The sequence below is a fragment of the Bos javanicus genome, chromosome X, assembly GCF_032452875.1.
Source record: "Bos javanicus breed banteng chromosome X, ARS-OSU_banteng_1.0, whole genome shotgun sequence".
Lineage (NCBI taxonomy): Eukaryota > Metazoa > Chordata > Mammalia > Artiodactyla > Bovidae > Bos > Bos javanicus.
This window is the reverse complement of record NC_083897.1, coordinates 17,268,118-17,280,159: the sequence shown is the minus strand read 5'-3', so window position 1 is coordinate 17,280,159 and position 12,042 is coordinate 17,268,118. Positions and strand designations below refer to the sequence as shown.

General features: G+C 43.2%; 1 protein-coding gene across 1 annotated transcript in view; it reads left to right on the top strand.

Moving 5' to 3' along the window:
- The window catches only part of GPC4 (glypican 4), a 110,211-nt gene that overhangs the window by 95,724 nt on the left and 2,445 nt on the right, over positions 1 to 12,042 (top strand). The window contains exons 4-8 of the mRNA XM_061408355.1: positions 4,648 to 4,813; positions 9,937 to 10,067; positions 10,152 to 10,298; positions 10,982 to 11,118; positions 11,760 to 11,935. Of these exons, the coding sequence (XP_061264339.1) occupies positions 4,648 to 4,813; positions 9,937 to 10,067; positions 10,152 to 10,298; positions 10,982 to 11,118; positions 11,760 to 11,935 (757 nt within the window). The remainder of the gene's footprint in view (positions 1 to 4,647; positions 4,814 to 9,936; positions 10,068 to 10,151; positions 10,299 to 10,981; positions 11,119 to 11,759; positions 11,936 to 12,042) is intronic.

Sequence of the window (12,042 nt, the reverse complement as noted above, 5' to 3'; positions counted from 1 at the left end):
TGCATCCTAACTTGCTCTCCCACCTTAAAAACTGGTGAATAAAAAGTAAAAAAAAAATACATAAAAAATAAAAAACCAAACTGGTGAATAAATGTGAAGCCTGAAAATTCTCATTAGAAAATATCCAGCCCCAGAGCTGAGATAGTCACTGTGTGTGGATACCCTATGCTGGATCATGGAGCCGTGGAGAAGGGACAGCCCCGTGGGCTTCCCTCAAGGTTCCTATGCAATCTGTTACTCAAAAGAAACACATTAAGGCAATTCAGTGTACCTGCTCCCAGACAAAACTGCCCGAGTTCAAATCTTGGCTATTTACTGGAACATCTTGTGTCTGTTCCTTAATCTCTTTGGGCCTCTGCTTCCTCATCTGTGAAATGAAATGATAATATTCATCTCCTACAATTATTTTGAAGCTTAAATGAGTTAATATGCATAAAGTACTTTGAACGGACCCTGGCACACATAGTAAGTACTCAATATCATATAAATCTGTGAAATCCAATAAAAGGTATCAGAAAATGAATTCTGACATTGAAGAGAATACTTTTCTCTTGAATGTTCACATCTCAACCTTCATGATCATGGTGGTTTAGTCACTAAGTGCTGTCCGACTCTTGCCACCCCATGGACTGTAGCCTGTCAGGCTCCTCTGTCTATGGGATTCTTCAGGCAAGAATACTGAAATGGGTTGCCATTTCCTCCTCCAGGGGATCTTCCTGACCCATGGATCGAACCCAGGTCCTCCTGCATTGCAGGCAGATTCTTTACCAACTAAGCTACAAGGGAAGCCCAACATAAAAAGTGAATTAAGCATTCTCTCTGAGACCTTTAACCCATTCTTTATGTAAGTGGTTCAGAGCAGGAAGAGAGTAGTGTATAGTTTTCCTGTTCCTTCCAAATATCATTTTGAGAAATAACTATTAACTACTAAGAGAGGTCTGAAATATCTGACTTTTATAAAAGCCATCATAACTAACCCCCACCCAACTCCGACCCCAGCCCCAAGGATTCTGGAAGCACCCGTGGACTCAAGAGACCCTTCTAAATAAAAATAAAACATCAAATGTTAGTCAAGAGCTGTGACCCAAAGGAATAATCAGATTGATCATTTTAAGTGGCATGCCATGCCATAGCGAATCAGTACATAAGTGAGGATTAAAGAAAGATTTTAGAGTATGGTTACCCCTTTTGTTAATCCCCACGTGGCATGATCTACCACCCAGCCTTGGGTCTTCTGGAGTAAATTACTTCAGTAAGTAAGTTCTTTGAGGACTTCAGAGGAGTAATTGATTTCGAGTGTTACAAGGGAGTAGAATGTCAAAGAAGTCGATTTTATATTCAAAATTAATAAATCCCCAGAACAAAGTATGACTTAGTCCACTATTATATCTGCCTATGGGCGAAAGGTTTGCCCTTGAAATCTTGGCAAGACCACTGAGAGCTTGTAAGGGAGCATGGTAGTCCAGAGTCAAAAAGTAGAGCTTGTCCTTGGTACTCAGAGTGAAAGTGGGCACCCAACACCTGAGGTGGAGTAGTTTCATCACTTCTTCTGGGGGAATGAGCATTGCAGGGGATCCCTGTTTCTGCAGTTCTCATGACTGAAAGCCTTTGTCTTTTACTGGGGCCTCATCACACACAAGGGGTTTATTTCCCAGGTTCTGAATGCCCTTCATGTGGAATACTGCATGGTGGTCTGAGTAGTGTTTGGGAGAAGAAAGACAGATTTTCTCTAACTTTGGTGTTTCAAATGTCCTTTCTCATCCTAGCTTTCTTATAATTTCCCCATCTCTCTTCTCAGTCTGGTATTTAGTGTTTCCCATAGCATATTATAGCTGAGTTACTTGTGGTCATTTTTAGTAGTTACACAACAAATCATGTGCAGAACATGAGCCAATACTTAGCCAAAGTATGAAATGGAAAAACTCTGCCAAACCCAGCTTCATAATCTTCCTTTCATAAAACTCTACTGTGTCACTTGGTTTGATCTCTCTTTTTAAAACTTAAGCCTCCATCAACCTATTTAAGGAAAGGATAGTACTACAAGGCCTGCTGCCTAAATGATTTAGTTTATAGTTGAACCAAGGATACGGTGAACTCATCCTAGAGTTATCTTTGACTGAAGTGTTTCTTGAGCATGGTTACGGAGTTTAAATTTTTGCCTATTTCCTAATGGTCTATACCATTTTGAAATTTCTTTTGTGTTTTCTAGAACAAGTCTCATAGTCTAGAAATTCTTACTTGTCTTGCTACCTAATCAGAAATGCATTCCAGAAAAATCTCTGGCCCATAGTAGGTGCCCAGTAACTACTTGTTGACATTTTAACTCTTTCTACCTTGTTTTCTGCTCCAAGTCCTTTTTTTCCCTAATAAGCATTGTAATGAAAAAAATGTCATGCACTAGCCTGCTTTTCACAGACATTTTTTATAATAATTCTTTACCTCTCCAAAATCCAGCCGTTTTAGCAGTCTCACCAGTGTGGAACCTAATTAAAGATCAGAAAACAAGCAATGTTTAACATTTAAGCTTCATATTGTTCTCTTTAAAGAGGCAGCGACATGACAGATGTGGAAAATGCTTTCAGTGTTTGCTGAGGTGCAGTGCTAGAGTCAGATGCGGCGAAGTGGCAAGTCCACAAGTCAGTTGTTCTCTCTGGCTTTGGTTTTTTCATCTCTTAAATGTGAGAGCTATACTTGGTGATCTCTAGGGTCTCCTCCAACTCTAAGACTTCTATGATTCTCTGACCACCTTCTCTCCTCCCTCCAGGCCTGTTTGTTCCTCTGTCAAATGAGAGGGTGAGAAAGTATCAAAGTCCTAAGTCTCTGTAACTTTAAAGGTGTGCTCTTGTTTTTTTTGTCCAGAAAACCTAGCTTTCCAGCATGGCTATTCCTTAAGGGTATTGGTTAGCCAAGATTTTACTGTACATTAATACGTGGTTAAAAGGACCAGTTTAGTGCCTAGGAAAACATTTGGCACTGGTTAAAACTGTGGAAAAGTCCTAATTCTTCCTAGGGAACCTTGACTTCAGTGTATACAATTACATCCTGTTGGACAGTCGTCCCCCTTTACACTTGAGTTCTGTTTGAGATAAGAGAATGTGTGTACATCAGATAGGAGCCTAACAGTGCGAAGTTTTTCTCCTGACAGTGTTAATCCCCCATTCCTGTTCCTAAGGCTACTGTTGATAAGTGGTATCCAAAGTTACACTCCAGAGCAGGTGATGCACATTGCTGCACTGCCCTGTGTCCCAGCATCTGTTCCCTGCGGTGGTATCTGCTTTCACAAGTCTGTTTGCAGAACTGGTCGGTACTGATAGAAAGGAATGCAGTAATCCTCTGATACTGACTCCAAAAGGGGAGGGTGGGGCCGAGAGACTGAGAAGACAGGACCTCTTGGGGAGCTGCTGGCTCGTGATCCTGGCCATGATCCTTTCTAAGCATTGATGGAAATGAATGGCAGGATGGGATCAGCTCTTCTATGCCCAAGACAGTTGCATTCTATAGAAGTAGAAAGATGAAACTAAGTCTCATTTATCTGCAGAGGCCATCGAGCCGCATCTGACTTCGGTGCCGCCTTCATCCTTGCTGCTTCCCTTGCTCATGAACTTTTAGTAGCTCTCTGTGTCCTGCCATATGGTGTCTTGGTTTCTGCCTGGTGTCTAAGCCCCTTAATAGCCCGGTCACATACGCAGTCCATCTTATATGCGGGCAACTTTATTTCCCAGAATTCCTCAACCCCATCCACAGTCTGCTCTGTACCATGTATGCTTTTGTTGATTTCATTCTCCCTTAACTGCGTGTTCTCCCTTCATTTGATCATTTCAATCTAAACCGCTTGTGATCAGCAGATGCAAACTGTTGTATATAGAATGGATAAACAACAAGGTCCTACTGTATGGCATAGGGAACTATATTCAACACCCTGTTATAAAACATAATGGAAAAGAATCTGAAAAATATAAATACATGCAAAACTGAGTCCCGCTTCTGTACAACAGAAATGAAGCACAACATGGTAAATCAACTGTACATCAATAAAATTTAAGATATAAATAAATCAACCCCTTCTTTGGAATGTAACTAAGTCCTACATCTTCTATCAAGTGTGCCCTGAGCACCCCATGCTTTGTTGCTCCCAAGCCTCAGACAGCCTTCACATAATCCCAAGTTCAAATTTATTCATATTCTTCCATGTAGGATATATCCATTTTGCCTTCTGTGCAGCTATGGGCACAGAAAGGAGTACACACGAGCTACCCTTCTAAACCTTGACTGGGGGCCTACATTTGAAAGGGCGCTCTAGCAGTTTGCAAAGAAGACGTGCTCAGATTACAGTCTGGCATGGCACACACAGTGATGACCATCTAAAATGAGTGGGAGTAGTTGAGTGTGTGTGTCATATACAGCTGAGTTGCTGAATGTTCATTCCTACCTCCCCATGCCTTCCTAGCATACCCTTTTCCTTTACCTAATCTTGCTGTAATTCACCTCTTTGGTAAGCACGCCAGGCCGTGCTACATGTGATCCATTGTGACTCATAGGTGAAATTCATGGCCAAGCCTTCAAAGTCAAGTTGATAGATTTGCAATAGATATGTAGTTGCTGTCTCTATCTTGGTCCCACCATTGTCTATTTCTTCTTCCAAATTAGGTGAATCCCACAACCCAGTGTACCCATGCCCTGGTGAAGATGATGTACTGCTCCCACTGCCAAGGTCTCGTGACTGTGAAACCCTGTTACAACTATTGCTCCAACATCATGAGAGGCTGTTTGGCCAACCAAGGGGATCTTGATCTCGAGTGGAACAATTTCATAGGTGAGCAGGCGATTAATGTGTTTGTGTCACTCCTGGGCTTCCCAGGTGGCCCACTGGTCAAGAACTCACCTGCCAATGCAGGAGACATGGATTCGACCCCTGGGTTGGGAAGATCCCCTGGAGGAGAGCATGGTAACCCACTTTAGTATTCTTGCCTGGGGAATCCCATGGACAGAGGAGCCTTGTGGGCTGCAGTCCATGGGGTTGCCAGAGTCAGACACGACTGAGCGACTAAGCACCCACGCATGCACATCACTCATTAGGGATAGCTCACCTTCCAGCCACAAGAAATGTTTTATTTTTTAATTAAGAAAATGTTTTTTTTGGCTGTGCTGCATGGCTTGTGGGATCTTAGTTCCCTGACCAGGGATTGCACCCCTAGCCCCAGTAGTGAAAGTGCCAAGTCCTACCCACTGGACCAGCAGGGAATTCCCCAAGGGATGTTTTAATTGTCAGCGATGGATAGTGATTCCTGGAGTTCTGACGATACTCAAAGTTCATACCACTCTACAAGTAAATGTTCCCTTGAACTAATGGTGGCATTTCTGAAGACAGTGGACACCAAGCAAATACCAAGTTTCGATAATGAGAAAGTGCCTTTTTGACATTTTCCCCCAAAGGTTAGTTTTAGTTCTACATCGTAGGCTTGTATCCATGTAAATGCTGGAGTACAGCCATCACTGACCTATGGAAGGAGCTTTTCAAATGTTACATTTGTGACATGGCAACTGAATCTTCTGCGTACCTGCCAGATACCACTTAGATATTTGAATCAAGTGCAATCTGACTTTGGAAATTTAACAGTTATATTTCTGTAGAGGATTTGACAATCACAGACTGCTCTGGTGAGAGTGGAAGGACTTTTGCCCTGAGAATTTCAGAGGTCAGTGTTCTCACCTACAACCTGAAACCTAGAAAACCTATTACTGGAACCCAGACAGCAATGGAAGTGACCTAGCCAGCTTCCAAGAGGGTTAAGTATGATTTGTGGAAAATGACAAATTAGGGATAATTGAAATATCCAGTCATCAACTCCCGGGATGCCTGCTTAATGCATATGGGAATCCTGGAATGTTAGTGGCAGGTGTTGAAGCTGCTAGTGGTGTGGCTGCACACACAGACTATCAGGACCCCAAAACAAACTCTCTCCCATCCCCCAGTTGCATTTGCATAATTGCAGATTTTGAGTGTCTTTGTAAGCACCTATTTTGCACTTATTTGTCCACATCATGGGAACATGTATGCAATTTGCTGAGGGTTTTTTGTGGGGAGGGGAATGGGAGGATTGGAGCTGGGGAATGCTTTTTAGTCTGCATGAGATCTAATTATATTAACTCTGAAAGTGCATCAATAAATTGGCTCCAACAGATTCTTGAGAATACTGACACAAGGAAAAAAGATGTGAATATTAAACACCGCAGCACAATTGTAGGCTAAATAGTTCAAAGCTAGAAGACCTGAAAAAAAGTCCACACGCAGAAAAGCAGAATCCCATGAACGAGAAGGCCTAAGACCAGACACACACACACCAGTACCACATCATGCCGAGAAAGCAGCCATGGGAGAGACTGTTACTTGAAGACATTTCCAGATCTAAATTAAAGTTGATATACTTTTTCTTTTCTATCTTTTTTTTACTCGCCTTCTCACCTCCACCCGCAAATGTCATGTTTGCAATTCACTTTTGCTTAATTCATTTTTAAGAAACAAGATGGTTTGCCTTTTCACATTTGCCTGTAGCACCGAATGCACTAGTTCTCTGGGCAAAGCAGTAATACCTGCACACTGATCTAGGTTGGCTAACTTTTCTACAGGCACATCATGAATAATATAAACTGTTCTGTTATTCTGATGTGTCTGGGAGAAAGTGTAACTCATAAATTTGTCTTAAAATACAAATTCTAGGGACTCCCCTGGTGGTCCAGTGGCCAAGACTCTGAGCTTTCAATGCTCTGGGCCCTGGGTTTGATCCCTGGTTGGGGAACTAGATCCCACATGTCACAGCTGAGACCCTGTGCAGCCAGATAAATTAGTAAAAATCAACATTTAAAAAAGCAAATTCTATATATTTTTCCAAGAGCTTACAGGTCCATATCAAAACCATACTCTGGCTTCCTTAATTTACGTCTTCAGCCACGTACTCTAAATCAAGGAGGACTTCCATGGCTGCTGTTCTTGCTGTGTGTTTTACAAATGACATTTGTTATCTTTAGAAACAAAATTAAACTCAAGTGGAAATTGGTAGGATTTCAGAATCAGTTTTCCTCATTTATTTTAAATATTTTTTTGGAGGGAGGAGGAATATAATTCTATCTAAACTGAATTTTTAATGGGTATTTTATTCTTTATTTCTAATAAGCTGATATAAAAGGCCAGGAGTAACAGACATTGTTAATCTCCAGTGCTTTTTCATGGATTTTCACAAGGGTTTAATTAATTTGCCCTGTGGTTGTCGAATTCAGTCCCAATTTACATGCCTGTGCCGTAAGTTCAGTGTTTTTTTTGTTGTTGTTGTTCCTTCACAAGGAATTTTTCCTCCTTTAAATGACTGCAGTTAATGAATGGTCAAGGAGGGCTTTTCCCCCCCTGCTTCTTTAAATCAGATCACGGGGTTAAGTCGGAAAACTGCCTTTTGTTCATCCAGTCTGGTCGTGAGGCTAAAGATGTGGGTTCGTGATTATCAGCAGCACAGAACAAAAGGAATCACTTTTTCTAGTGAGAAGGGGCTGCTTTGTTGCAGGGTGGGAGAGAGCTGTCATGAACACTGAAATGCTGCAGTCAGACTCGAACCTTTAAGGAGACTCAGAATGTGTTTTTCAATCTGCCTTACCATTGTGCCCTCCTCTCTCTCTTGAACTGCACCTATTAAATGTCACCCACCTTGATAAAGGTGGATCCAAATAGTTAATACACCTTGGACTTGGTTTATAAGCGATTATAGGAAACCCTCTTTTTGAAAAATAGTGTCCCCACAACAGAAGTCAATTTCTGGAGAATCATAAATTATGTGTAGGTACAACTTGCTCTCCGTCATATACTACCATTGTGCTAACATTCATTTGACTCCCAGCCAACCTTATTCACAGCACGTGTTGCTGCCGCTGGGGATTTAGTATGAGGGGGTTGGGATTGCTGGCTAGGCCGTCAGCCAGTTCCTGGCAGGAGGAGGCAGGAGCTGGTCAGCTATCCTGCAAAGGGAGACCTGCAGCCTAGATTCATCAGAAGCAAGGACACTGGATCTGACATCATCAGATCATGGGGGCGCCCAGTGGATGGCTTAGCAGGACTGTCCCAGGACTGAGCAGAGACTTTGGCTCCCAGGCTGCAGGCTCTGGGCAAAATACAGCCTCACTCATATTGTTCAGCGACACCACACGCAACGCTGGTATGACAGTTCCAGCCCCACTCCCTTCTTAGGCCCTCGTGCGTGGCCAGCCGGCCTGGAGTTGACAGACGCCAAACAGCCAGAAGAATTGGGGTTTGTGTTCCCTTTCACAAGCACGTTCATCATCTGGCCTTTCCTCCCCCGAAGGGAAATAAGTAGTGACGGATGCACTGTTTCCTTCCGATGTAAACCTCTGCATTTGGGGTTTTTCTCTGGAGCTGGCGACTCCTTGGCTCTGAAGGTCTGTGCTCTGCGGACATGGTGGTGCTGATGCTTTGAGAGTGATGAACACGTTTAGGTTTTGCTCCACTTGTTTACAGAACTCCCCTTTCATTAGCACATCAAACGCATTTTTCCTCTTCTGGAAAAATGGTATATTCATGCCAGCAGGCTTTCCTTAGAGGTTGGGAATGTCAGTTTTTGATGATTACCACAATGTGACCTGCAACTTCATTCATTATGACTTTCCCCCAAAATTTGCATTGCTTGGAAGTCTACTCGGGGTTTGTGACATTGGAATTCTGGTTGAGAGAAGTGAGCTCAAGCTTTAAAATGTTGGGCCACATTTGTTCTTGGAGGAGGTGAAAGGTTGCTGACCACCTGCGAGCTTAGGTAGAAGTTCAGCTGTGGCCTGTGCTTTGAGAGGGACTCACTATGTTCTAGAACCTTGCCCTTCTTTCCAGCAGCCGTCCTTGGACTACCTGAAGGCTGTGGAGTATGTGGACCTAACTCTCCTTTAAGGGGAAAGAGCACATGGAAAAGTTCACTGCTTGTCATAAATGAGGCATCCTTTTTCTCATTTGGATATGACCTTTCCAGTTTTCTAATTTTGCACAATGAGTATCAGGGAAAACTACTAACTAAATCCCAAGAACCATGGATGACAAGAAAACCAGTACAGGGGGTGGTTTTCTTTAAGAGATTCAGTGTGTCCTAAAAAAGTCTAGACTTTTCCAAAATGTAGAAATGATTTGCTGAGTAGTGAAGGACACATATTGTGAACACAGATTTTGTGCCCTGTCTCTGTTTTTTTCATTTGAATAAAAAGTAGCACATGTTTTTTGCTTTAAAATAACTCAGGACCCTTGTATTTGAAATTGGAAGTTTATCTTAATACAAAAATTGGATTTTACAAAATGCCATTATTTGTAAAGTCCTTAGAATTCTTAAGGAGGCACCTAAAATTCCTAGGAACACTTTCATTTATATTTTCTAACTGCATACCCAAGGATCTGAAAGGGTTTCATTTTAAAAAATGAAAGAAAAGAATTGGTATGCCAGGATTTGAGCTGGTTTATGTTTTTGACTCTGGTAAATCGAACATGAAATGGGAAGAGCCATGGAAGTCCCTGGGCGAGCTGGCATGTTATTCTACTCCCAGCCTTAGGTGTGTCAGGCAGGAGCTAGGTCAGAGCTATGCAGTGACAGCTACTGACACGTGGAGAGATGAATTATCAGTGTAATAGAAGGTTTCCGATTGTGTGTGTTCTTGCTGGGGGAATAAAGCCTTCATCTGGCCACTTCCCACTCTAGAGAGCTGGCGGTACATAGCGACTGAATGCAGTTTTGTGTCATAGAAAAAGATACGAAAGTATGAATTAATGATGATCATGTCTTCCCCTCCAACACCCCCCCCACAAGGGAAACAAAGACAGTAAAATAATCAGACTGATCACTCAAGGCCAAGCTAATGATTTACTTTGTATGCTGTATTGTTCTGCCCCAAACCTCATGTTAGATGCTATGCTGATGGTGGCTGAGAGGCTGGAGGGTCCTTTCAACATTGAGTCCGTCATGGATCCCATCGACGTGAAGATATCAGATGCTATTATGAACATGCAGGAGAACAGTGTGCAGGTATCTCAGAAGGTAAGGAAGGCAGGTCCTGGATTGGAGAGGTGGGGCCCACTCTAGCCTGCTATGCCTCATGTGGCCACATTTATGCCCATGCAGGTTTTCCAGGGATGTGGACCCCCCAAGCCCCTCCCAGCTGGTCGGATTTCCCGTTCCATCTCAGAAGGCACCTTCAGTGCCCGCTTCAGGCCCTTCCATCCCGAGGAGCGCCCCACCACAGCAGCTGGCACCAGTTTGGACCGATTGGTGAGCCCTGGGGCAGCAATGGCTATGTTTAAGGGCAAAAACCTGAAAACATTTGCTCAAAATGCAGTTTGATTTGGAGGATTCCAAGCACAGGGTCTTTTCAGGTGAAACTTCTCCAGCAAATTGCACAGCGATGTCAGTGAACCTGCTTCTCTGATTTCCTCGCTCAGAAAGTTCATCCATAGAGCTAGGAAGTGGGGTGCTCGGAGGCTTATCTGAATGCCTACCTTTTATGTCACTGTGCGGGTAACTCATAGGCTGGGTCCTGAGTCATCAAAGCCCTGCCAGAAGATACTGTGTTTTTCCAGTGTATCTCTGGGGCGTGGGACCCGGTAGGCCCCAGATGGTGGTTCTAATGAAGAACAGGAATGGACAGTGGGTGTAGGCACTAGGCAGCTTTTGTTTTAAATGGCAACTTAATCCAGAGCTTGCATTTCATCTGTTAATTCTTGTGGTGATTTTATACATTTTACATAGAAGTATTGGGGTGACCAGAAAGGTCATTTGGGTTTTCCCACCAATCTGAACAAATTTTTGGCCAAGCCAAAAATCTGCATTTTTCTCTTCAGACTACAGAGAGACTCTGGAGATACTTTAGACATGCTCTGAAGGCACATGTGTAGGTAGTTTGGGGTTTTTACAGAGGTTTTTGTGTTCTCTCTCTCTCTCTCTCTCTTAATGAGGTTACTGATGTCAAGGAGAAACTGAAGCAGGCCAAGAAGTTCTGGTCCTCTCTTCCTAGCAGTGTCTGCAATGATGAGAGGATGGCTGCAGGGAGCGGCAATGAGGATGATTGCTGGAATGGGAAAGGCCAAAGCAGGTGAGCCGTCGTTGGCCAAGTGTGTGATTTCTCCCTCCATGATGGGGAAGTTTCAGAGAAGGTTTGCTCAGTCGTTTCATCGAGGCATTGTGAAGCCTTTCACAAGCAGGTGGCAACAACGTGGAAGATTTCTAAGCATTCTTAGGAACTGGCGTAGAAGTGTCGGGAAGGCTGCTGGCTACTTGCAGAGAGTCTTGGGGCAAAGGTTTATGCCCGTGGTTATATGATAGCGTTACTGCTGCAACCAAGGATTGAGTTGTTCTAACAGTGTCATTATTTTTCATATTTAATACCTGTGGTCCTGTGCCTGATGGCGTGGCCTCATCAAGTACCAATTCTCAAAAGGTCTCATTGTCTTCCTTGATGATGCTCTGTGTCCCTCCCCTACATACCCAGTAACTTAGACAAGTGTCCACTTAACTCTGCCCCACCAACCTCCACAAAATGGGTAGTTTTCAAAAAGGTCCCAGAGTGGAGGAACATGTGTATCCCCAGGAAGAGGAGAGATTCCGAGTTATTCAAAAGGCAAGCACTTGCAGTTCACTGCAAGTGGCCAATACCAGAACCTAGCAAGAATCTTTGCCAATCTTCGGCAGCTTTTGTTTTACTGATCCTCTTAACGAGGTCATTTGTCATTGCAGGTACTTGTTTGCTGTGACAGGAAATGGTCTAGCCAACCAGGGCAATAATCCAGAGGTGCAGGTTGACACCAGCAAGCCGGACATACTGATCCTTCGTCAAGTCATGGCTCTTCGAGTTATGACCAGTAAGATGAAGAATGCTTACAATGGGAACGATGTGGACTTCTTTGATATCAGTAAGCATGTGTGCTTCTAAAGAACAAATTGTTATATGTTTGTTTGTACACCTTGACATGAGAAAGAGCACAATAAACATTCCTTTTTTTTTCTCCCCCCAAAAAAT